This window comes from Rhizophagus irregularis, chromosome 1, assembly GCF_026210795.1.
Source record: "Rhizophagus irregularis chromosome 1, complete sequence".
Taxonomy (NCBI): domain Eukaryota; kingdom Fungi; phylum Glomeromycota; class Glomeromycetes; order Glomerales; family Glomeraceae; genus Rhizophagus; species Rhizophagus irregularis.
The window spans coordinates 5,636,671-5,659,684 of NC_089429.1; the positions used below are offsets into that span (position 1 = coordinate 5,636,671).

At 27.6% G+C, this 23,014-nt stretch overlaps 8 protein-coding genes across 11 annotated transcripts; 6 read left to right on the forward strand and 2 right to left on the reverse strand.

Moving 5' to 3' along the window:
• Positions 1 to 536: 536 nt before the first annotated feature.
• Positions 537 to 937, reverse strand: OCT59_001181 (uncharacterized protein; the record flags this gene model as incomplete). The annotated part of the gene is made up of 2 exons (XM_025326241.1): positions 537 to 796; positions 874 to 937. The coding sequence occupies 2 exons, from the start codon at positions 935 to 937 to the stop codon at positions 537 to 539; spliced, it is 324 nt and encodes a 107-aa protein (XP_025177084.1).
• A 3,748-nt stretch (positions 938 to 4,685) lies between these two features.
• On the forward strand, positions 4,686 to 4,904 carry OCT59_001182 (uncharacterized protein; the record flags this gene model as incomplete). The annotated part of the gene is made up of 1 exon (XM_066139366.1): positions 4,686 to 4,904. One exon carries the CDS (start codon positions 4,686 to 4,688, stop codon positions 4,902 to 4,904), a length of 219 nt encoding a protein of 72 aa, XP_065988776.1.
• Positions 4,905 to 5,099: 195 nt separating this feature from the next.
• Positions 5,100 to 6,033, forward strand: OCT59_001183 (uncharacterized protein; the record flags this gene model as incomplete). The annotated part of the gene is made up of 7 exons (XM_066139367.1): positions 5,100 to 5,110; positions 5,179 to 5,272; positions 5,341 to 5,353; positions 5,452 to 5,489; positions 5,730 to 5,761; positions 5,828 to 5,912; positions 5,980 to 6,033. The coding sequence occupies 7 exons, from the start codon at positions 5,100 to 5,102 to the stop codon at positions 6,031 to 6,033; spliced, it is 327 nt and encodes a 108-aa protein (XP_065988777.1).
• A 192-nt stretch (positions 6,034 to 6,225) lies between these two features.
• Positions 6,226 to 7,049, forward strand: OCT59_001184 (uncharacterized protein; the record flags this gene model as incomplete). 2 transcript variants are annotated; one of them, XM_066139369.1, is made up of 4 exons in its annotated part: positions 6,226 to 6,371; positions 6,457 to 6,512; positions 6,615 to 6,758; positions 6,838 to 7,049. In XM_066139369.1, 4 exons carry the CDS (start codon positions 6,226 to 6,228, stop codon positions 7,047 to 7,049), a joined length of 558 nt encoding a protein of 185 aa, XP_065988779.1. The 2 variants fall into 2 exon arrangements, with proteins under 2 accessions (XP_065988779.1, XP_065988778.1); XM_066139368.1 differs by having other exon boundaries at positions 6,615 to 6,748; positions 6,838 to 6,921.
• A 1,424-nt stretch (positions 7,050 to 8,473) lies between these two features.
• Positions 8,474 to 10,972, forward strand: OCT59_001185 (uncharacterized protein; the record flags this gene model as incomplete). 3 transcript variants are annotated; one of them, XM_066139370.1, is made up of 2 exons in its annotated part: positions 8,474 to 9,699; positions 9,783 to 9,798. In XM_066139370.1, 2 exons carry the CDS (start codon positions 8,474 to 8,476, stop codon positions 9,796 to 9,798), a joined length of 1,242 nt encoding a protein of 413 aa, XP_065988780.1. The 3 variants fall into 3 exon arrangements, with proteins under 3 accessions (XP_065988780.1, XP_065988782.1, XP_065988781.1); XM_066139372.1 differs by lacking the exon at positions 9,783 to 9,798 and having other exon boundaries at positions 8,474 to 9,046; positions 9,093 to 9,104; XM_066139371.1 differs by having other exon boundaries at positions 8,474 to 10,972.
• Positions 10,973 to 15,049: 4,077 nt separating this feature from the next.
• Positions 15,050 to 15,560, forward strand: OCT59_001186 (uncharacterized protein; the record flags this gene model as incomplete). Its single annotated transcript, XM_066139373.1, has 3 exons — positions 15,050 to 15,064; positions 15,282 to 15,350; positions 15,441 to 15,560. The coding sequence occupies 3 exons, from the start codon at positions 15,050 to 15,052 to the stop codon at positions 15,558 to 15,560; spliced, it is 204 nt and encodes a 67-aa protein (XP_065988783.1).
• Positions 15,561 to 16,456: 896 nt separating this feature from the next.
• On the forward strand, positions 16,457 to 18,211 carry OCT59_001187 (uncharacterized protein; the record flags this gene model as incomplete). The annotated part of the gene is made up of 2 exons (XM_066139374.1): positions 16,457 to 17,555; positions 18,039 to 18,211. 2 exons carry the CDS (start codon positions 16,457 to 16,459, stop codon positions 18,209 to 18,211), a joined length of 1,272 nt encoding a protein of 423 aa, XP_065988784.1.
• Positions 18,212 to 20,418: 2,207 nt separating this feature from the next.
• Positions 20,419 to 21,924, reverse strand: OCT59_001188 (uncharacterized protein; the record flags this gene model as incomplete). The annotated part of the gene is made up of 1 exon (XM_066139376.1): positions 20,419 to 21,924. One exon carries the CDS (start codon positions 21,922 to 21,924, stop codon positions 20,419 to 20,421), a length of 1,506 nt encoding a protein of 501 aa, XP_065988785.1.
• Positions 21,925 to 23,014: the final 1,090 nt, after the last annotated feature.

Sequence of the window (23,014 nt, forward strand, 5' to 3'; positions counted from 1 at the left end):
TTAGGTGGGTCGGTCCATGTAATTCCACACATTCCCAATATCCTACATGGACCCACACCGAATTTCGTGGACTTATGCCGAAAATACCACGTGTTTCATCACAGGGTATTCGGAAAATACTGGAACTATTTAGATTTCCACATATTTCCACAGTATTTGATGTGGATTCCATGTGGATTTTATTAAACGGAAAAAAATTCTTGATGGAGTTACTCCATTATCCACAAATCAAATCAACCATGAATCAGGCACTTCGGAAATTCGATATGTCAAATCAAACGAACTGGCGCAACCAGGTGTTAGCTTAGAAACTAGTACACCTTCATAATGCTTTTCTAATCTTTATATTAAAAGCTATAAAAATTCTGACAAAAAAAAAATGATATATATTCTAGAAAAAATAAATTAATGAATAAATAACTTTAAACATTTATTCTTGGAAAGTTGAAAGGCAGAATTATATAAGCAAGTTTTCAAAAATAATATAGTTTAAAATAAAAAAATGTAAAAAGCTTTGAAAGTATTTTAGTTTTAATTTAGCATTTAACCATTGTCCATTTAAACAGATCACCATAGACGCCAATGCAGTCATCTTTATATCCTTGTTGCCATCTATTATCATCTCCATCTGATAAAGGAAATATATGCAAGCAATATGTTTCAGGTGCCTCATCCCAGTACCATTCATTATTATTACAATCTTTCCATCCAGCATTTCTTAAAGTTTTACCATTACAATCCGTTACATATACACGACAGATAGAGAAAAAATTTAGTAAAACCGTAAGTCTGTACGCTATAGTTGTTAAATAAACAAAAAGCAATTAGAACAGAAAATCATCAAAATTTGCTGTGCATACTAAGGTGTTTTACCTTGAGCTATGTGAAGAATTATGAAAAAGATGATAATGAAACGAGTGAGAGTAGAATGTTGCATAGTGATCGCGACAAAGTTACCACGTTTTTCAGTAAAGTAAAAAAGAATCTTTAAAAATATATTCGTTTATTTCGTAATTTTTCGTTTTGAAATTGTGGTCTGGGGACTACTCCCTTATATAAGTCTGATTTTCTGATAACCGTACAATAAATATGACTATCCCTATAAAAACGAAATGAGTTAAATTTGTTTAATATTTGTGCTCATGTGTAATAAATGTCTAAAAAAGCACCATTTTGTTTAATTTTTGTTTTTTTGTAATAAGACATAAATTGGACAAATTGATGCTTTTTTGGACGTTTTTTACACATGAACACAAATTTAACACATTTCATTTTTATAGGGGCTAACCACGAATTTTTCTTTCATAAGATTAATGAATATTCATTCAATCGTGAAAAGCAAGACATTTCAATGACAATTATATTTTGCCGATAAACATATCCCGAAAATCTCTAGTGCATAGTAAGGTTTAATTCTCTTTTCAAACTCTATAAAAACGAAATGTATTCATGTGTAATAAATGTCTAAAAAAGTATCATTTTTAATTTTTGTTTTTTTGTAATAAACATAAATCGGACAAAATGATGCTTTTTTAGACGTTTTGTTCACATGAGCACAAATATAAAACGAATTTAAACACAATCATTTTTATAGGGAAGCTTTTCGGAAGATCAGGAGAGAGAAAAAATAGATTATCTCTGACACAACATTATTGTTCAATTGACTTAAGACCAGTTATAAACTAGACCATACTCCAAGTTAAACCGTTTGAAATTTCGTAAGACGAATTTGATAATAAAGATGCTACTTTCCTAAATTAATTCTATGAAAAACTTTTCAAATCAATTCTTTATGGAATTTTACGTCCATGAAATTTATTACAAATTATTTAAATTATTTACAGTTTAGGAATACCATAAAATTTATTAATTCGAATTCGAAATATTGTAAATAAACTACAATTGCATAATCATATATTGATATTTTTCATATACTAAATAACATGTGAAAGGTCGGTCGATATTATGGCTGTTAGGATTTTTGGGAATCCTCATCATTTTTAAGGGCAGTAAATTAGGAAATGTTTACTTTTTTAAAATAGTATGGGATAATTTCTTTTTTGATTTCTAATATATATTTTTAACATTTATATAAATACTCAATGAAATCATTCAGTCATTAAAAAAAATATTCTATGTTATATAAATAGGTTTTTTCGTTTAAAAAATAATAAGTATCAAAAACGAAAATTAAAAAATTATAAAATTACCACTCAAATCATTTCAATGAAAACGAGAAAGACTAAGGATTTAAAAAACTTTGAGAAAGAAAAGTTCGTGATGAAGTACACTAACTCGGATTTTAAAGAAAAACGAACAACGAATTAGACAATGAAGAATTTTGGATCAGGCGGTTGAATTAGACAATGAATCAAATGAAGAAAAATATTAAATACGATCCGATTGATGAATTAGATGATATCATAATAGGAAATTTCACTTAGTATTTTATTAATTGATCAGATAAGGAGAAAAATTGTTAGCGAACAACGAGGAGAACAAGGATTCTGTAATCGAGGAACAAGCTACTCCATTATCCACAAATCAAATCAGGCATTTAGCTATAAGACTTCGGTGACAAAAAAAAAATAATATATATTCTAGAAAAAATAAATGAATAAATAAATAACTTTTAACATTTATTCTTGGTAAGTTGAAAAGCAGAATTATATAAGCAAGTTTTTAAAATAATACAGTTTAAAAATAATAGTCGTAACACATAATAATAATCAAAAATTAGTAACTATATATATATATAGTATATCTAAAGTTACTAATAAATGTAAAATTTGAAAGTATTTTAGTTTCAATTTAATGCATATCGCATTTATTTCCTACACATTTATACATTTCCCAATAAATCAGATCACCAGAGGCCAATGCAGTCATCTTTATATCCTTGACACCATCTATTATCGCTTCCATCTGTTTTAGGATATATATACAAGCAATATGTTTCAGGCGCCTCATCCCAGTGCCATTTATCACCAGAATCACAATTTTCCATCCAGCAATTGATATTTTTTCATATACTAAATAACATGTAAAAGGTAAAAGACGCGCGTAATTGACTACTAAGTTGTGTAACGAAAGAATTCCTCCGCAAAATTTTCCGCCACATTCGCTGCGCGCGTCACGTTAAACCGAAAATAGTGATGGGCATTGGAAGTTGGAAGACCTCCAATAAAAATCATTGGAAGTCAATGCCCATAACTAGTTTATCGCATGATCTGCAGGATAATATCCGAACTTCTCGCCCCGATCAGCCGATCAGCAAATAACTAATACTTAATTGCCGATCCGCATATGATAGAAATTTGGTTGTAACCAGATCGCTTGAAATTTTTGCTGAGAATACTATAAGATTAGTCCTTCTCAAAATACTATGGGATTAGGTTATTATTCAAGTATTTAATTTCAATGTTATGAAGCTTAAAATTTTAAGCGAAATTTCTAAACATCGTTAATTAACTAAATTTTATTAAATTTATTTCTTAAAATAAATTTATGCCACTTTTTTTTTGTCTCATAAAAATGTCAGCTAGAAGTCTTAGAATTTCTACATATACTATATACTTTGTGGAAATATACCAATATATTCAAAAAAAAATGTAGAAACGATTTAATTTTTGCTTTAATAAACTTCAAAAATAGAAAACCCCACGCAAATTTTCAATTTTTCAAGTTAATTAACTCCATATAAAAACAATTTGACGCTTTAAAATATCCGAATGGAGTGTTATTAAGTAAAATGGGTAAAATGGGTTTCAATTAGTAGCCTATCATACAATTGTTTCTAATTTCAGATTAGTAATCTAGTAATAAACTGTACATAGTCCTTTTAATTAAAATAAAAAATTTTCTTTTAACTTCATTAATAATATAGTAACGCTAGTTAATTTGAATAAAATTTGCATTGGTATTAATAAAATTTACAAATATTTTGCGTTGATACTAATCATATAATTCAAATTATATTTTAATTATATTGGATAAATTAAGACCCGTTACTGCGCCGCTGCATTTTTTAAAATTGGATTTTACCTGTCAGGATTTGTATTTGTGTGACTATCGGGATTTTGGTGTCAACTGTCAATATTATGGTCGTCAGGACTCGGGATTTTATAGTAAACCCGGTCGATATTATGGTTGTCAGGATTTTCGGCAAATCCTCATCGTGTAGATGGTGCCGATCAGGGGATAGGGATTGGTAAATTAGGGAATGTTTACTTTCTTAAAATAGTATGGGATAATTTTTTTTTTTTAGTTTCTAATATTTTTAACTTTTATATAAATACTCATGAAATCATCCAGTCATTAAAAAAAATTATTCTATGTCATATAAATAGGTTTTTCGTTTAAAAAAATAATAAGTATCAAAACGAAAATTAAAAAACGATAATGTTATCACTCAAATCATTTTAATGAAAAAGAGAAAGACAAAGGATTTAAAAAAAATTTTTTTAGAAAGAAAAGTTCGTGAAGTATCGAAAAGAACAAAAACTTATATGAAATTCGTCAAATGTTTACATTAACTCGAATTTAAAAAAAAACAGAACAACGAATTAGATAATAGTAACAATGAAGAATTTGGATCAGGCGGCCGAATTAGACAATGAATTAAATGAAGAGAAAAATATTAAATTCGATCCGATTGATGAATTAGATAGGAAATATTATAATTAATGGATCAGCAGATAAAGAGAAAATTGTTAGCGGACAACGAGGAGAACAGGGATTCTTTAATCGTTATTTTATTATCAACAAATCAAATCAACGACGTATCAGGCATTTCGATAATTCAATATGTTGAGTTGAGCGAGAAAAAAAATCTTGGACTAGAACAAATGAATGTTAGTAGTTTAGAAGCCGATGGATCAAAAATTTACGATTTCATACTTTAGTGTCCAAATAAAATATACTGTAAATCTGGCTCAAAATATGATAAGAAAATTTCACTAAATATGAAGTGATGATAAAGAACAGAAATTAAAAATTTCGACTCAAAGTGATATGAAAAAGTGAAGTAATTAAAAGTAATGTTTTTCCGGAGCTTGTCCTACCAGATTAATTCATGGAAAGAACAAAAAATATTAAATATGAAGGGATGGTAAATAGTAAGAAATTAACTGATATTGAAAAAAATTTACGTGAAACTCACCAAATTATTTTTGTTAGTTCAGATTTTAAAGAAACTAACAAGGAAGATGATAATAATGATGAAGAGCTTAGACCAGATTCGGTTAAATTAGATGATGATAAGAAAATCTCGGTTAATAATACAAATAATGTGAAATGGTGGATCTATTATTGAGGAACATATCACTCCATTATCAGTAGCTTTGGAAATTCGGTATGATGTTAAGTCGAGCGAATTTGTTTCCGAGAATAAAAATCTTGAACTGAAGCTACGGAGTATTAGCATAGAAACTGACACACCTATTAATACAGCTTTACCCAAAAAAAATTATCTTCATATTAAAGGCGATGTAAATTTGGATTAAATGAAATACAAATCCGGCTTACGATATAAATATGAAGAGATGACGAACAACAACAATGAATTAACGCTTCAAATTCGTACTATCCCAAATCGAATATTGAGTGGCATTTGCTGTTTAAAATTGGAAGAGAGTGCGCCTACTAGAAAATATTGCCTCAAATAGACCTAGGCTTCAGTGCAAAAAAAATCTGGGAAAGTGTTCTTAATACAACTATCGTTTTAAAAGAATCAAAAAGGCTTTAATCAATTTTTGTCAAGGTAATATTTCTACGAATTTGGTTAAAAATGTTATTGATGAAAAAAATTAATTGCTTTAATATATAGGTTTGAAATCACCTTAAAATTTTACTTATTGGGAAATCGCATTTTACGATCATGTTTTGACTGCAGCCATAATTCAGGGGCAGCGGTTAGTACAATAACAAATGAATTGAGAAAAGAATTGGCGGGACTAAGTAATATTAGGTTCGTATTAGCAAACGGTAAAGTGTAGCATCATTAGGGAGCCCACTGAACTACTGAAGCATTAGAAGAATTATCAAGTGCTTCGAAAGTTATTCATGATGAAGAGGTAATCATCAAGGTATTTCACTTCCGACTATCAGTGATTTGGAATTATGTAGGAATTATAATAAATCACATCTTTTATTGTTTCTGAACATTTAAAAGAAAATCCAGAACTGATTACTACAGCATCAAATATTTATAATTAAGGAATCATTATGTGGATAATTGATTGTTATAAATTACCCCACGAAGAATTCAAGAATGATCGATATGATATAGCAGTTAAAGGTCTACGTCCAAGATATTCCAACAATTTAACAACTTATGCAGAACTTATGATGATCCAGAAAAACGCCCAAAAGTATTTAAATTAAAAAATATATTTTTTTATGTGGAAAAAAATATTATTCAAACCATAAAGAATGTTTTATTACTGAAATGGAAAGATTACATAGGATCAAAAATTCTGCCCTACTTTGTAGTTCTTGGAAATCAAGAAAAAGTACGTAGTAACTAATTCATAAAAAATGAAAAAGTAAGGATCTTTTTATTTATATTCTTTGTACTTAAATCATTAATTTTTTTATTTTATTAAAACATATAGAAGATAATGTTTTATCATGTGAACTTTTTGTTGGAGCTTTTCCTTCAACGGTTAATTTTGAAAATTCAAATGACGATAATAGCGATGATAGCGCGAATCTTATCTTTATATCCTTTCTGCGGGTGTTGCAGATGGTAATTCCAGGTTGTTTTGTCTAAATGATAAATAGTGCAAATTTCTTCATGTGATCACGTTCAAATAACACCTTTATTCGTTTTTGTAGTTCATCTTAATTTTTCACATCAACGATCAATCAACTGGAGATTTTCTCTTGGCGTCCACATTCGATCGCGGATCTACTACCTAATGACATTTATTTACTTCTACACGGATTTATTCCAATTTCCAATCAGTTTATCTTCCTTTGTTTTGGATCTAATTACAAAGCAATCAGTAGCGCACCATTTTATCCTTTCCACGTCCATATTTTTATAAATAACACAATCGACCAAATCTGGTTCTTTCCTGGGAAAAACAGCAAGGCATCACTAAACTAATGAAAAAATAAATCGCAAGTCATCAAATCAGCAATGAACAGTCAGAATCTCCACAAGAATATAATGCACCCTTCGAGAAGGATAACAATAAGATATTCCTCCAGATCAACCGATAGTTGATCACGGGTACCTCTTCCTACAGTGGCAGCTGAGTTCTACATAGACATTTAACGTTCTTATCGAATCCTATTACTTTTCATTTACTGACAACATAGTTACTTAGCTTGTACCCCTCGGAGAAATTCAATCCTTTTCTATGGGTAGGAAGACGGCAACTCTTTCTGGGGGCTTGAAAAAATTATAAGGACTACGTGTTAAAATATGGGTTTCTTTTCTTTTAGTTTAGAATTTCTTTTTCACAGTTGTAATTTTTCAGCAAATAAAATAAATAAATAAAATAAAATCTTAATTTTTATGCTCGTGAGCAATGTTCTTTAACTATAGTTTATGCATTTAACTGATCAAAGCTATGTTTAATTTGTACCTAAATTTATTGATCTTATAAATAAAATACAGTTCATCTAATCACTAATATAAAAAGCCTAAGGCTAATAGAATATCGACATAAAATTTTGTATCATTAATCAAAATGAGTTCTTTATCACAATTACACCAAACCATCCTTTTTGTTCTAATAATTTGTATCTAAGCTTCTTGAAATATTCACGAATGTTGAAAACGTGCATAATCAAGAGGTAGAAGTTTTGAAGTTAAAACTCGCAAAATAAAAATGAGAGAAATTAATTAAAAATTACTGGTTTTCCAAATGCATAACTCTTAAATGATAGGAACTATTATTTCTCAAATATAAATAAATCTTTATGAATTGACATTCCTGATACAAGTTTCGACGATTAGTATTATTTATTTCATGGTTTTTTCCCGAAGGAAAAAAACCCCTAATGTTCCCTTCCCATGAAATAAATGGGTAATCCCCTGGAACGTGTCAGTCGGTGTCACTCATTAAATATTAAACTTAACTATAAATTAGTAATTTCCCGATTTTTAAAAATTAGTATGGTGATCATGAGTGACACTTAGTGCGACGGGAGATTATATTACAATTAATTTTATTATAATTAAATAGTTTTATTAGTTTAATGTTAGTTACACCAATTTCTCTTCGTAATTTGTTCTGCGGAGATTACATTTATTTAATTCTCCAACTATTTATGGGGTCAAGGCAGTGTAACATTTTGTAAATTCAAAAATAGTGGACGTTAATTAACCATTTTTTTCGTTACATTTTTTTTGTAACACAATTCCTTTTTTACACTAGTGTAAATTTTCACAATTTTTATATATTCATTTATTTTTAATCAGCTGGACATAATTACAACTAAACAAGAAACTAAATACCAGATGATAAAAAAAGTGAGAAAGAAAGGTCCCGTTTGGGCACATTTCATTATTGTAGATAAGAGTAATAATTCGCATCCTCCTGTACAATGTAAATATTGTTCTAAAAAGTATCAACGAGCTGTTCCTGAACGAATGCAAGTCCATCTTGACAAATGTCCAAAAGCACCGATTATTGCAAAATCACAATCCGGAAAACAACCAGTAATTGATGACTTTAATGATCGTATGAGTGAAGATGATCAGAATGCTAACGTTTTATCTTCTCAACATTTTTTTCATCGTCTTCAGCCACCTTTTAAGTTACAAAATAGTGAAGAAATAAATATGCAAACAGATTATAGTGATCAAACAGAATCTCACACTAATATATATCATTTAGGATATTGTTATCAGCACGGAATAGGGATTGAAAGAAATGAAACAAGAGCATTTCAATTATATAAAGAAGCAGCTGAAAATGGTCATATTAATTCAAAATATAATCTTGGAAGATGCTATCAACATGGAATAGGAATTGAAAAAAATGAAATTAAAGCATTTGAATTATTTAAAGAAGCTGCTCAAAAAGGTCATGTTACTTCAATATATGAACTTGGAAAATGCCATCAAGATGGAATAGGAATCGAAATAAATAAAATTAAAGCAATTGAATTTTATGAAAAATCAGCTGAAAAAGGTCATATTACTTCAACATATGAACTTGGAAAATGTTTTAAATATGGAATAGGAACTGAAATAAATGATATTAAAGCGTTTGAATTTTATAAAGAAGCGGCTCAAAAAGGTCATATCACTTCGATATATGAACTTGGAGAGTGTTTTAAATATGGAATAGGAACTGAAATAAATGAAATTAAAGCTTTTAAATTTTATAAAGAAGCGGCCCAAAAGGGTCATATTATTTCGATATACGAGCTTGGGAAATGTTTTAAATATGGAATAGGAACTGAAATAAATGATATTAAAGCGTTTGAATTTTATAAAGAAGCGGCTCAAAAAAGCCATATTACTTCAATATACGAGCTTGGAGAATGTTATCAATATGGAATAGGAACTGAAAGAGATGAAACTAAAGCATTTGAATTATATAATGAAGCAGATAAATTAGGTGGTTTTGAGTCATTGTATAAACTTGGAGAATGTTATCAATATGGGATAGGAATTGAAAAAAATGAAATTAAAGCATTTGAATATTACAAATTAGCTGCTAATTTAGATGATTCTGAGTCATTGCATAAACTTGGAGAATGTTATCAATATGGAATAGGGACTGAAAAAGATGGAACTAAAGCATTTGAATCATATAAAGAAGCGGCTCAAAATGATAATATTGATTCAATATTTCAACTTGGAATTTGTTATCAACATGGAATTGGAACTGAAAAAAATGAAATTAAAGCATTTGAATATTACAAATTAGCTGCTAAATTAGGCGATTCAGAGTCATTGCATAAACTTGGAGAATGTTATCAATATGGAATAGGGACTGAAAAAGATGGAACTAAAGCATTTGAATCATATAAAGAAGCGGCTCAAAATGATCATATTTATTCAATATATCAACTTGGAATTTGTTATCAACATGGAATTGGAACTGAAAAAAATGAAATTAAAGCATTTGAATATTATAAATTAGCTGCTAAATTAGGCGATTCAGAGTCATTGCATAAACTTGGAGAATGTTATCAATATGGAATAGGGACTGAAAAAGATGGAACTAAAGCATTTGAATCATATAAAGAAGCGGCTCAAAATGATCATATTTATTCAATATATCAACTTGGAATTTGTTATCAACATGGAATTGGAACTGAAAAAAATGAAATTAAAGCATTTGAATATTATAAATTAGCTGCTAAATTAGGCGATTCAGAGTCATTGCATAAACTTGGAGAATGTTATCAATATGGAATAGGGACTGAAAAAGATGGAACTAAAGCATTTGAATCATATAAAGAAGCGGCTCAAAATGATCATATTTATTCAATATATCAACTTGGAATTTGTTATCAACATGGAATTGGAACTGAAAAAAATGAAATTAAAGCATTTGAATATTATAAATTAGCTGCTAAATTAGGCGATTCTGAATCATTGCATAAACTTGGAGAATGTTATCATTATGGAATAGGGACTGAGAAAGATGGAACTAAAGCATTTGAATCATATAAAGAAGCGGCTCAAAATGATCATATTTATTCAATATATCAACTTGGAATTTGTTATCAGTATGAAATAGGAACTGAAAAAGATGAAATCAAAGCATTTGAATCATATAAAAAAGCAGCTAAATTAGGTATTTCCCGTTCATTTCATAAACTTGGAGAATGTTATCAATATGGAATAGGGACTGAAAAAGATGAAACTAAGGCATTTGAATCATATAAAGAAGCTCAAAATGATATTAATATTGATTCAATATATCAACTTAGAATTTGTTATCAACATGGAATTGGAACTGAAAAAAATGAAATTAAAGCATTTGAATTACAAAGATGATGAATTGGGCGATTTAGATTAATTGTGTGATATTATCAATATGGAATAGAACTGAAATAGACATAATCAATGCAAATGAATTATATACAAATTACTGTAATCGTAGATATAGTCATGAAATATTCTATTTTGAATATATGATTTAATTGTATTTTTCTTAACATTTTATATTTGTAGATTGGGACGTGATCGGTATGTAAATATAATTATATTTAGAGACTAGAATATAAATAATTATTTGTGCTTCTTTCAATTTGGTAAAGTTTTTTACAATTAGGATTTTAATTTTCTTTGAATGACTGTGTCATCCTCCATTTTATTTAAAATTATTATAATTTTTATACAATGTCATAAAGAAAATTATAGTTAGATTTGGGGAAAATTGAAATTCTAAATAATTTTTAATGCAAATGTACGAATTTTCCAATTTATATTAAATATGCTATTATTTTATTACTACAAAAATATATTGTTTTATTATGTTGTTAAATCTATATAACTAAAAAAATTTAACGTTTGGATTAGTCTCCGCATAAATAATTTGAATTGTGTAACTTGAAATTCATGCCATATAATTAAAACCCATGACATGCCTCCGCCTGATCTATTTATGGTCAAAAACTATTCGATCCGAGTGCATTCCAATCAACTAACCCAATTTCAGTTTTACCTCAATCGGAATTTTTTTTTCTGATTATCAGTTAATTTTTTTGTCCCGATTTTTTTTTTAAATGCTTTTTTTAAATTTTTCATTTTTTTTTGAAAAAATTTTTTTTTTTATTAATAATCCTATTGTTTCGGTCTTTTAAGACCGATTATTTTTTTAATCTTTTTTTTTAGACCGTTATTGTCCTTTTTTTTCAGAATTTTTTTCGGTACTTATTTTTTTTTTCAGATTCCTTTTATTTCCTTTTTTTTTAAACCGATTTCTTTCTTTATCCTTTTTCTTTCCCCAAAGTTTTTTTAAATTTTTTTTCTTTTTCTTTCAATTTTTTTTCCCGTTTCTTATCTTAAAGCCCGAAATAAAATATTATATTAAATATATTTACAAAATTATTATTATTATTTTTTTTTAAAACCAATAACATGTAGGAAAATTGACCGACGTTAATAGAAAGATGATTAAGATTTTTATTATTATAGCCAAATCCATATCCGAAATTCTCTTAAAAATTTTAACTCAAATGGTTTAGCTAAATTAATAATTTATCGAGTAAGATGAGTATCAAAAGAATAATAATAAATGAAATGAACAGATTCTAATACATTTAATTGTCAAATATTTTTCCTAAGTTGGTTATAAGTTTAAGATTGACGACATATTATAAAATAAGAAAATTTATAATGATCATCACCGTTGGCCAGAATTATCAATTTTTACCGGCACTATATTTTTTTAATGCTGGTCGATCGTCATAATTTTAGTCACCAGGGTTGAATCATAAAAATATTTGTACAGTAGTATTTCATAAAATACTTCTAAAAAATTAATATATTTTTATTGATGGTTATTTTTTCACAATTCCTTAATTAATCCGAATTTCATTCTACACTCAAACGTCAAATCATTAATATAAATAGCTACATTGTTGTAAATATAATTTATATCATTCTAAATTTCTAATATTATAAATACATATTATTTTATTATTTTTTGTTAACTAATTATTATCATATTAAATTCCTAATTATAAACAAAAAAAACTACTGTAACCATCTTTAATTTACTTAGTGTTACATTATAATACTAAATTTTTCTATTTAAACAAACTCATCGGTCTCGGTGCGAAGCAACGGGTGACTGCTAGTAAAAACTAAACAAATGATCATTTATCGGAGTTTTTTCCAGAATTTTTTTTATAGGGTATATTTGTTAATTTATTCCAATCGTTCTCTTTCCTATTTTATTAATAATATTTTCATTTTGACGGTGTTGTGCTTGTCGCAAAGACTTTAAAAACAGATCGAATATTATTTTGGTACGCAAACGAAAGATATCAATTGTACCTAGTCTGACCAAGCAGAAATAACTGTTATTCGACCTCAAAAGGTTAAAATTTTTAATCTTTTAAAACGTGTCCTCAGAATTCAGTCCAACATATAAAGAAGTGGTTAATTTATGGTGTATATTCAATTTAATCTTTCTGATTCGATAAAATTTTATGTACTGTGATGATATTGACAAATTAAATTCATATCCAATTTTGAACAATTAGGACGAGCAAATAATGATAATAGAATCGGGTTATATAAATAACTAAGAGAGAAGAGATATTGGATATTCCGATAGATATTTTGTAAATTGTACTGATCGTTCGTACTCAATCACAAATTTCTTAATTTGTAGCAAAATCAATTGCATATGCAAAATTCTGTAACAAATTAAAATAATCATGTGGTAAGGACAATACATATATTACATAATAATAATTTTGTGTTATGTAAGATTTATCTTAACTGCATTACATAACGATTATTTCCTTTATAGTCCACCAAGCTGATCAACGTATTTATTAACAATTAACACGATTATTTTTGTCAATTATAGATTTTGTAATCAAAAATAGCTGGTCACATTTTTAGGGGTTAGTAATTTCTTAAAATAGTATGAGAATTGATTTTTTAATTTTTTTTTCTTTTTTTTATAAATTTTTATTTTTCTCAAAAAAAAAAAAGAAAGAAAGAAATTCATTCTATATGATGCAAAAAAAGATTTTTATACTTTTATAATATTCATCTACGATTAATACCGTTTGACAAAAAATAATTAGTATCATAAACTGTAAACGAAATAAAAAATGATAATATACGTATGCTATCAAATAAAAATAATGTTAAAAAGAAAGAAAACTTCACGTTGAAAATGATTCCGTATTAAAGTCATCGGATTATGAATTAGATAATAGTAATAATGAAGAGTTTAAATCAGAACTGGATGATGATGAGGAAAATGATAAATCTAATAAGCGAAGAACGTATCACTCTGTTATCTACAAATCAAGACGATGATGAATCAGGCACTTCGGAATTCAAAATGTTAAAGTCGAACAAGTTTGTTTCCGAGAATAGTAATCTTAAACTGGAACAACCAAATGTTAGCATAGAAACTGATACGCGAAAAAATAATTTCATGATAAAGATAATGTAAATTTGGATCGGAAATTTACTATTTAAATATTAACATCAAAATACAAATCCGGCTCGTAATATATAAGGAAGTCATTCTAAGTATGAAGTGATAATAAAAATAACAAGATTTTTTTTCAATCTATGAGAAACAATGTGAAATTAAATAAGTTAAAGCCGTTTTCAGAACTTATCAAGACAAGAAATTTGTAATTAAATACGAAGATATGATGAAGAACAAGAAGAAATTAATATTTTATTTGTAATATCCTAGAACAATATTGGATGGCGTTTGCTTAATATGTTTACGTTCTATTGGTTGCTAACAATTCTCGAAATTTTGAACAAAATTTTAAGAATTGGGCGAGCGGTACTCGGAGTTGATGAATTAATCCGAAATAGACAATTAGTTAGATGCATTGGATAGTTTAAGCTATCTCTAATGGTGAATTTGGTTAGATATTTAAAAGGTATAATTCCATGAATTTAGTTTATTTAGTAATAAAATGGTATTAACGAAAAGTATAATGGCTTTAAAAAATAGATTTGAATCATAAAATTTTTATTTAATCGCGAAAATCACGTGCTGCGATGTTTTGGAATCATGAGACTACAAAGACAAGGCTCATAAAATGCCGAAAGTTACTAAAAAAGGCCAAAACCAAACTTATATATGATGATGATGATGATGCGGCCAAATGATGGTATGGTTGCTTGTTCAATTATACCACAAGACATCTAATAATGTTTATTTCACTTGGTATAAATCGTTAAAAATATTAGAATTATCAAGTGCCCTCGAAGCTATTCATAATAAAGGGAAGGCATGTGGATGATTGTTGTAAAACTTATGGTAAATTTTAGCTTTTTACTGACTAAGTCTTTAATTATCTTACGAAAAATTCAAGTATGATCGTTCAGATTAAAGATTGGCGTCCAAAAATTCAAAGGATGTTTCAACAGACGGTAAAGATTCGAACAAACAATACAACTTGTATGGCGTATATCGTTGCATCAGGGCAGCACCATTGTCATCCGAAATAGCCGAGGATCTTTGGGTATTGTGTTTAAAGTGTCATAAACACATCGCCGGACTTACCAATGTAGAAGTGGATCGGGCGTCCTATTTATAATGCGGAAAAAAAATATTATTCTAACCCTGAATGATTTTTATTGCTAAAAGGAAAGGTTGCGTAGGATCAAAATTCAGTTCTGTAATTTTCTTGAAAATCAAGAAATTAAAATTCATAAGGTAAAAAAAGTGAAAAAATAAGGATCTTCATTTATATTCTTTATACTTAAATCATTGTCATTAATTCATTTCTTTTTTAATTTATAACAGTATATAGAAGATAATGTTTTTGTTTTATCTTGTGAACTTTTGAATTTAAAAAATTTAAATGATGATGATGATAACGCGAATCTTGCTACTGGACATCCAAATTTGTTTTGTAATGATTAATAGTGTTCGCGTTATCAAATTTCCTCCATGTAATCACATTCAAATAATTCGTGAGTGTATCTTAATTTCGTTAATTCAATATAAAATCTTTATTTCCAAATCATTTTCTAAGCGATACTTATTTTTGGTAATTTCAATAAAATTGAATTATTAATAATTATTTAAGCTTTCTTTAAACTTGAAAATTATTAACCACAATGTAAAATTTGAAGATTACTAGTTGCATAACTTTAGAATGATAGAACCAATATTATTGGTTTTCCTGATAATAAGTTATACGACTTTATCTTAAATACGAATCATTTTTATTATGGTATAATTGAAGGAGATTGTGTCGCTTCTTTGAGTTAATTAACAATTCGTTACAGAATTATCCGGAAAAAAAAATATAAAGTGATTCCTTATAGTCAAATTTTGAAACATCGGGTATTTTTTTTTTTTAGAATAATTTAGAGATACTGTTACACTAATTTTCTATTAATAATATTCATTACAGTTTATGGAGTTAACTCGCAGCATGTAACAACATTCCCTATACATAATTTCGTTAATTAACAAATTTATGTTGTAGATAATTTCCTTTTTTATACTAGCGTAAATTAATTAATTTATATATATATAATTCACTTTTTTTTATCGTTGACAATTATTTTCTTTTATATAACTAATCAAAAAACTAGTATATATACCGAATGACAAGAAAAGAGAGGAAGAAAGGTCCTACTTGGAGCCATTTCACTATTGTAGGCAAAAATAACGACTCGCATCCTCCTGTAAATTGTAAATACTGTTTAAAATATTATCAACGAGCCGTTCCCGTACGAATGCAAGAACATTTGGACAAATGCTCAAAAGCACCGGATGATGCAAAATCACCATCAATATTGAGGGGCAGTATGGATGAAGAATCACTAAATAAAATACACTATCTAGGACATTGTTATCAGCACGGAATAGGGATTGAAAAAAATGAAATCAGAGCATTTCAATTATATAAAGAGGCAGCTGAAAATGGACATATTATTTCTAAATACAAACTTGGAAGGTGCTATCAACATGGAATAGGAATTGAAAAAGACGAAATTAAAGCATTTAAATTTTATTATGAAGTAGCTCAACATAGTCAAAATAGGCACATCATTTCGATATATGAGCTTGGAGAATGTTATCGATATGGAATAGGGACTGAAATAAGTGAAATTAAAGCGTTTGAATTTTACAATATTGCAGCTGAAAGTGGTCATATTACTTCAATATATAAGCTTGGAGAATGTTATCAACATGGAATAGGAACTAAAATAAACGGAATTAAAGCGTTTCAACTTTACAAAGAAGCAGCCCAAAAAGGTCATGTTACTTCAATGTATAAACTTGGAAAATGCTATTACGATGGAATAGGAACTGAAATAAATGTAGTTAAAGCGGTTGAATTTTACAAAGAAGCAGCCCAAAAAGGTCATACTAATTCACTATATAAGTTTGGAGAATTACGTCAATATGGAATAGGAACTGAAATAGATAAAATTGAAGCCTTTGAATGTTACAAAGCAGCAGCTAAATTAGGAGATCCCGATTCATTGTATAAAATTGGAGAATGTCATCGTTATGGAATAGGAACTGAAGAAAATAAAGCTAAAGCATTTGAATTTTACAAAGAAGCGGCTAAATTAGGTCATATTACTTCAATATATAAACTTGGAGTATGTTATCAATTTGGAATAGGAACTGAAGAAAATAAACTTAAAGCATTTGAATCATATAAAGAAGCAGCCGAGAAAGATAATATTGATTCAATACACAGTCTTGGATATTGTCATCAATATGGAATAGGGACTGAAAAAGATAAAATTAAAGCGTTTGAATCATATGGAAGAGCAGCTCAAAGCCATCATATTAATTCACTATATCAACTTGCAATTTGTTATCAATATGGAATAGGGACTGAAAAAGATGTTACTAAAGCATTTGAACTATATAAAGAAGCAGCTGAGAAAGGTGATATTGATTCAATACACAGTCTTGGATATTGCTATCAAAACGGAATAGGAACTGAAAAAAATGACGCTAAAGCATTTGAATCATATAAAAAAGCGGCTCAAAATGAACATATTGATTCACTATATCAGCTTGGGACATGTTATCTATTTGGAATAGGGACTGAAATAGATGAAATTAAAGCATTTGAATCATATAAAGAAGCAGCTGAGAAAGGTGATCTTGATTCAATACACAATCTTGGATATTGTTACCAACACGGAATAGGGACTAAAAAAGATGCAATTAAAGCATTTGAATTATATGAAGAAGCAACCCAAAATGATCATATTGATTCACTATATCAACTTGGAATTTGTTATCAATATGGAATAGGGACTGAAAAAAATGAATCTAAAGCATTTGAACTATATAAAGAAGCAGCTGAGAAAGGTGATATTGGCTCATTGCACAATCTTGGATATTGTTATCAACACGGAATAGGGACTAAAAAAGATGTAACTAAAGCATTTGAATCATATGAAACAGCGGCTAAACATCATCATATTGATTCAATATATCAACTTAAAACTTGTTATCAATATGGAATAGGAACTGAACTAAATATATTCAAAGCAAATGAATTACAAAAAAGACTATTGTCGTCTTATACATAATACATTATTCCAAGCTTAATCACCAAAAAAATTGGAATTTGGATGGATCAGTATATACGGTATATCCGTGCGTGTATCCATTCAGAGAATTGGTCACTGCATGCTACGCATGACAATCACACTGTGAATTTTTTAGATAATACTGTACAGATGATATTCAAGCAGGGCTTGAACTCGCACTCGAGTCAGAATTTTTTTTGATTCGAGTTATATATATTTGATTTGAGAGTTTTATTTATTTTTTAATTTATTTAATATATAGTAAAAAAATATTCTTTACGATTATAATATTAATTATTAAAAAAAAACGAGGTTCATTTTTTTAAAAATTAATAAAATTAGATCGGCTAATTTAAATTATCTACCAATTTTTTTTTTATATAGTGTTTTTATTAAAAATTATAAATTTTTTTAAAAAAGGGTCGGCCATGGAGGTTGAAATATCAACATACCCAATAACTAGACAATCCATTAAATTGTCCGGTCGATCTGTTTTTTTTTAAAAAAAATCATTTTATTTAATAAAAAATGCATTTTAACATATAACATATATGTTTCATTGTTTTTTTTAATAATAAAAAAAACAAAAATTGGTTCTAATCAATTTCCTATATTTTAAAAAGCTGAAATTTTTTTTTTAGAATAAAAATTAATTATCTTTTTTAATATTGCTGATTTGCAATTGCATTTGCGGATTATCATTGGTGCATTTATAAATTCCACAACATTACATTTTTAACTTCTCATTAATATCTTCAACTAATGAAGAATACTTGCTTTGCATTAAATGATGATCACGCGAGTTGAATCAGCTGATCATGAATTTTATAAATACGTTAATGAGAAAATTCATATATATTAGATATATATATATTAGATATAAAAAATTTTTGCACTTGTGATAAAATCAAGTCAAAATTCGAGTTGAGTGCTAAAACTCGAATTCTGACTCGAATTCTAACTCGAGTACTCTTCAAGTCAGAAATTTTCTTGACGTTGACATACATCGTCCCAAGCTCAATATTCAAGAATTTTACATTATTAATATATATAAATTTCACAAACTACATTTCTTTTTTGAAATTATTATTTATAGTTAATTTTCAAATCATTTATGACTAAAAAATCATTAAATATAGTATATAGTTTTAAAAGTATTATGCAATTTAATGTATTTATTTTGAGTTACACGCATTTTTATAATCTAATGACTTTTTTCAATTTTCTAACATGTGAAAAAATTACAACTTGCAATTTGAAAATAAATTTTCATCTTTCTGTTATTACATTCTGATTGCTGAAATTTTTTTTGATATTACTTTTGATATTGTTCTTAATAATACTATATTTGGCCTCTTTTGGTATTGCTAGAATTACTAAATTTATTTATCGTAAGGAAAATTTTCTTTAGTTAGATTATTTAAGAAAATTTAAAACTCTATATAATTTTTATGTAAATGTATTTAGTTTTAATCTGTTTAAATATACTTAATTCAGTTCAATTACATCACGTGATATCAACGTTGCCGATGAAAATTATTCACTCCTCTTCTAGAAATAAAATAAGCAAAAATTATTTTATTTTATATAAAAATTCAACGTTTTTTTATTTTTTAAATAATATACTGTACACCGAACTTTATTTGCTTTATTGCATATTGTCTTGTTATATTTACCTATTTATATACCGATCATGCAACTACCGCAACTGTTGAAAGAATTAAATGATAAAATAAAAAGTACGGTTCTTATACTTATATATGATACTATACATCTCTCAAAAAAATAAAGGTCAAACAGAGATTGATTTAATTAAAATAAACGCAAATTTCAAAAATTAATTCAACTCGTTTCGAAAAATTTCACTAGTCGTATAAATTGTACGATCATGAATTGCAGTTAGGAATTTTTTTTAAACGTTATTACAAAGATACATAATACAGTATAATAATAATATAATGTATATAGAAAATTAATTTATAACGATGGATAAAATAAAAATTTTTTAGCATTATATACAAAATACTAAGAAAGCGGAAATCGTTAAAACAATTGAGACTACGTTCAACCGAAAATTTGGCATACAATTTTTTTGTTTTATTATTATTATTATTATGTTCCTATAACAATATCAAAGCTCGTGCGCATAATACAAATGCTTTAATTTATTTATTTCAATTTCTAATCCATATCTATAACATTCTATATTAATACAATATGACATTTCTGACATTTCTGAACCTTTCCTCCGCTTCTTTATATAATTCACATGCATTGATTTTATTAGCTTCGGTTCCAATTCTGAACCTTTCCTCTACTTCTTTATATAATTCACATGCTTTAATTTTATTTGCTTCGGTTCCAATTCCAAAATCATAACATTCTCCAAGCTCATATATTGAACTAATATGACCTCTTTCAGCTGCTTCTTTATATGATTCAAACGCTTTAATTTTATTTATTTCAGTTCCTATCCCATGTTTATAACATTCTCCAAGTTGATATATTGATTCAATATGACCTTTTTGAGCAGCTTTGTTATATAATTCAAATGCTTTAATTTCATTTTTTTCAGTTCCTATTCTATAATTATAGCAATCTCCAAGTTCAAATATTGAAATAATATGTCCTTTTTCAGCTGCTTCTTCGTATGCTTTAAATGCTTTAATTTTATTTATTTCGGTTCCTATTCCATGTTGATAACAATAACCGAGTTCATACGTTGATTCAATATGACCTTTTTGGGCCGCTTCTTTATATAATTCAAATGCTTTAATTTCATTTTTTTCGATTCCTACTCCATGTTGATAAAATCTTCCAAGATTATACTTTGAAATAATGTGACCTTTTCCGGCTGCTTCTTTATATAATTGAAATGCTTTGGTTTCATCTTTTTCGGTCCCTATTCCATATTGATAACAATAGCCAAGCTCATATATTGAACTAATATGACCTTTTTGAGTCGCTTCTTTATATGATTCAAATGCTCTAATTTTATTTATTTCAGTTCCTATTCCATAATTATAACATTCTCCAAGTTCATATATTGAACTAATATGTCCTTTTTCTGCTGCTTTTTTATATGAATTAAATGATTCAATTTCATTTATTTCAGTTCCTATTCCATAATTATAACACTCTCCAAGTTCATATATTGAAGTAATATGTTCATTTTGAGCCGCTTCTTTGTATGATTCGAATGCTTTAATTTCATTTTTTTCGATTCCTATTCCATATTGATAACATTTTCCAAGATAATATTTTGAATTAATATGACCTTTTTCAGCAGCTTCTTCATATAATTGAAATGCTCTAATTTCATTTTTTTCGATTCCTATTCCATGCTGATAACAATATCCTAGATAGTGTATTTTATTTAGTGATTCTAATTGGTTACTATAATCTATTTGGACATTTATTTCTTCACTATTATTTTGTAACTTGAAAGGTGAAAGTAATACATTAACATTCTGATCTTCACCCATACGGTCACTAGTAAAGTTGACAATTATTGGTTGCTGTCTAGATTGTAATTTTGAATCATTCAGTGCCGTTTGACATTTGTTAAGATGGGCTTGCATCCGTTCGGGAACAGCTCGTTCATACTTTTTGGAACAGTATTTACATTGCACGGGAGGGTGTGAATTGTTACTTTTGTCTACAATAATGAAATGCTCCCAAACAGGACCTTTCTTTCTTTCTCTTCTTATCATCTGGTTATTGTTTAATCGTGTGTAAAAAAATAACCAAGTTCAGAGAATTGAGACGATAAAAACAAAAGGATATTTATAGGAAATTGGCCAATTGATGCTAATGAAAAAAGGAAATTTTGTATTACAAAAAAATGTAACAATAAAAGTTCCACATAAACAAATCATTAATCAAGTACTAGAAGAAAGGGAGAATTGTTTTATCGGTTAATTAACATTAACTACACTGTATGACTGTAAAATGTTACGTTACACAAACGAATTTGACTCCGTAAACTGTTATAAACTGTTCAAAAAATGGGGCGAGTGCTGGGAAAAGGGACCATATTGACAAAAAAATTTTTTTTTAAAAAATAACAAAATGTGGATCAGATGGTCAGATCTACAATTATTTTATAAACTTTTTTTTGAAAAAAATTTCAATTTGGTCCCTTTTCCCAGCACTTACCCCAAATGGTCATTGTCGCAAAGTTCTAGAACAAACTTAACGATTTACACAAAATCACAAATCAAGTAACGTAAATAAGACCAGTAAAAATGGAAATAAACAAAGTTCGTCGGCGTAAAATTTGTTAAGAAAGATCAATGTATCTAAATTAACGTATTATTCCAAACAAACGATGCTGCAAAATTCGGGTATGAGGAATCGGGTTATAATTTTAATTTACGATTTTACGGAAACAATAACTCCGTCATGAATAAAGTTAATTAACCTAATGAAGTTGCGCAGTATCTCTTTAACTGTTAATAAAATTATTTAAATTTGTGCATAACTAGTAGTACTCAGGAAAATGAAATTTTACATCGACTAATTAATAATTAAAAATAAAAATTTTATATCTGCTTTTTGAATAATGCACATTTTATTAAAGTGTGAAATTTTTCATGGTTTAAATTATTATTTTTAATTTTTTTGTATCGTTATTTCATTCGAATTATGTCTAAACTTAGCCTCAAGCGTTGGCCAAATAAAATTTTTATATGTTAAAAACTTCTATACTTGCCATTCTTTAGAAATTTAGGTTCAAATTAAATATAATTTTCGGTATTTAAATCATTAAGGAACTATTAATCGCGAAAAGATATGATAATT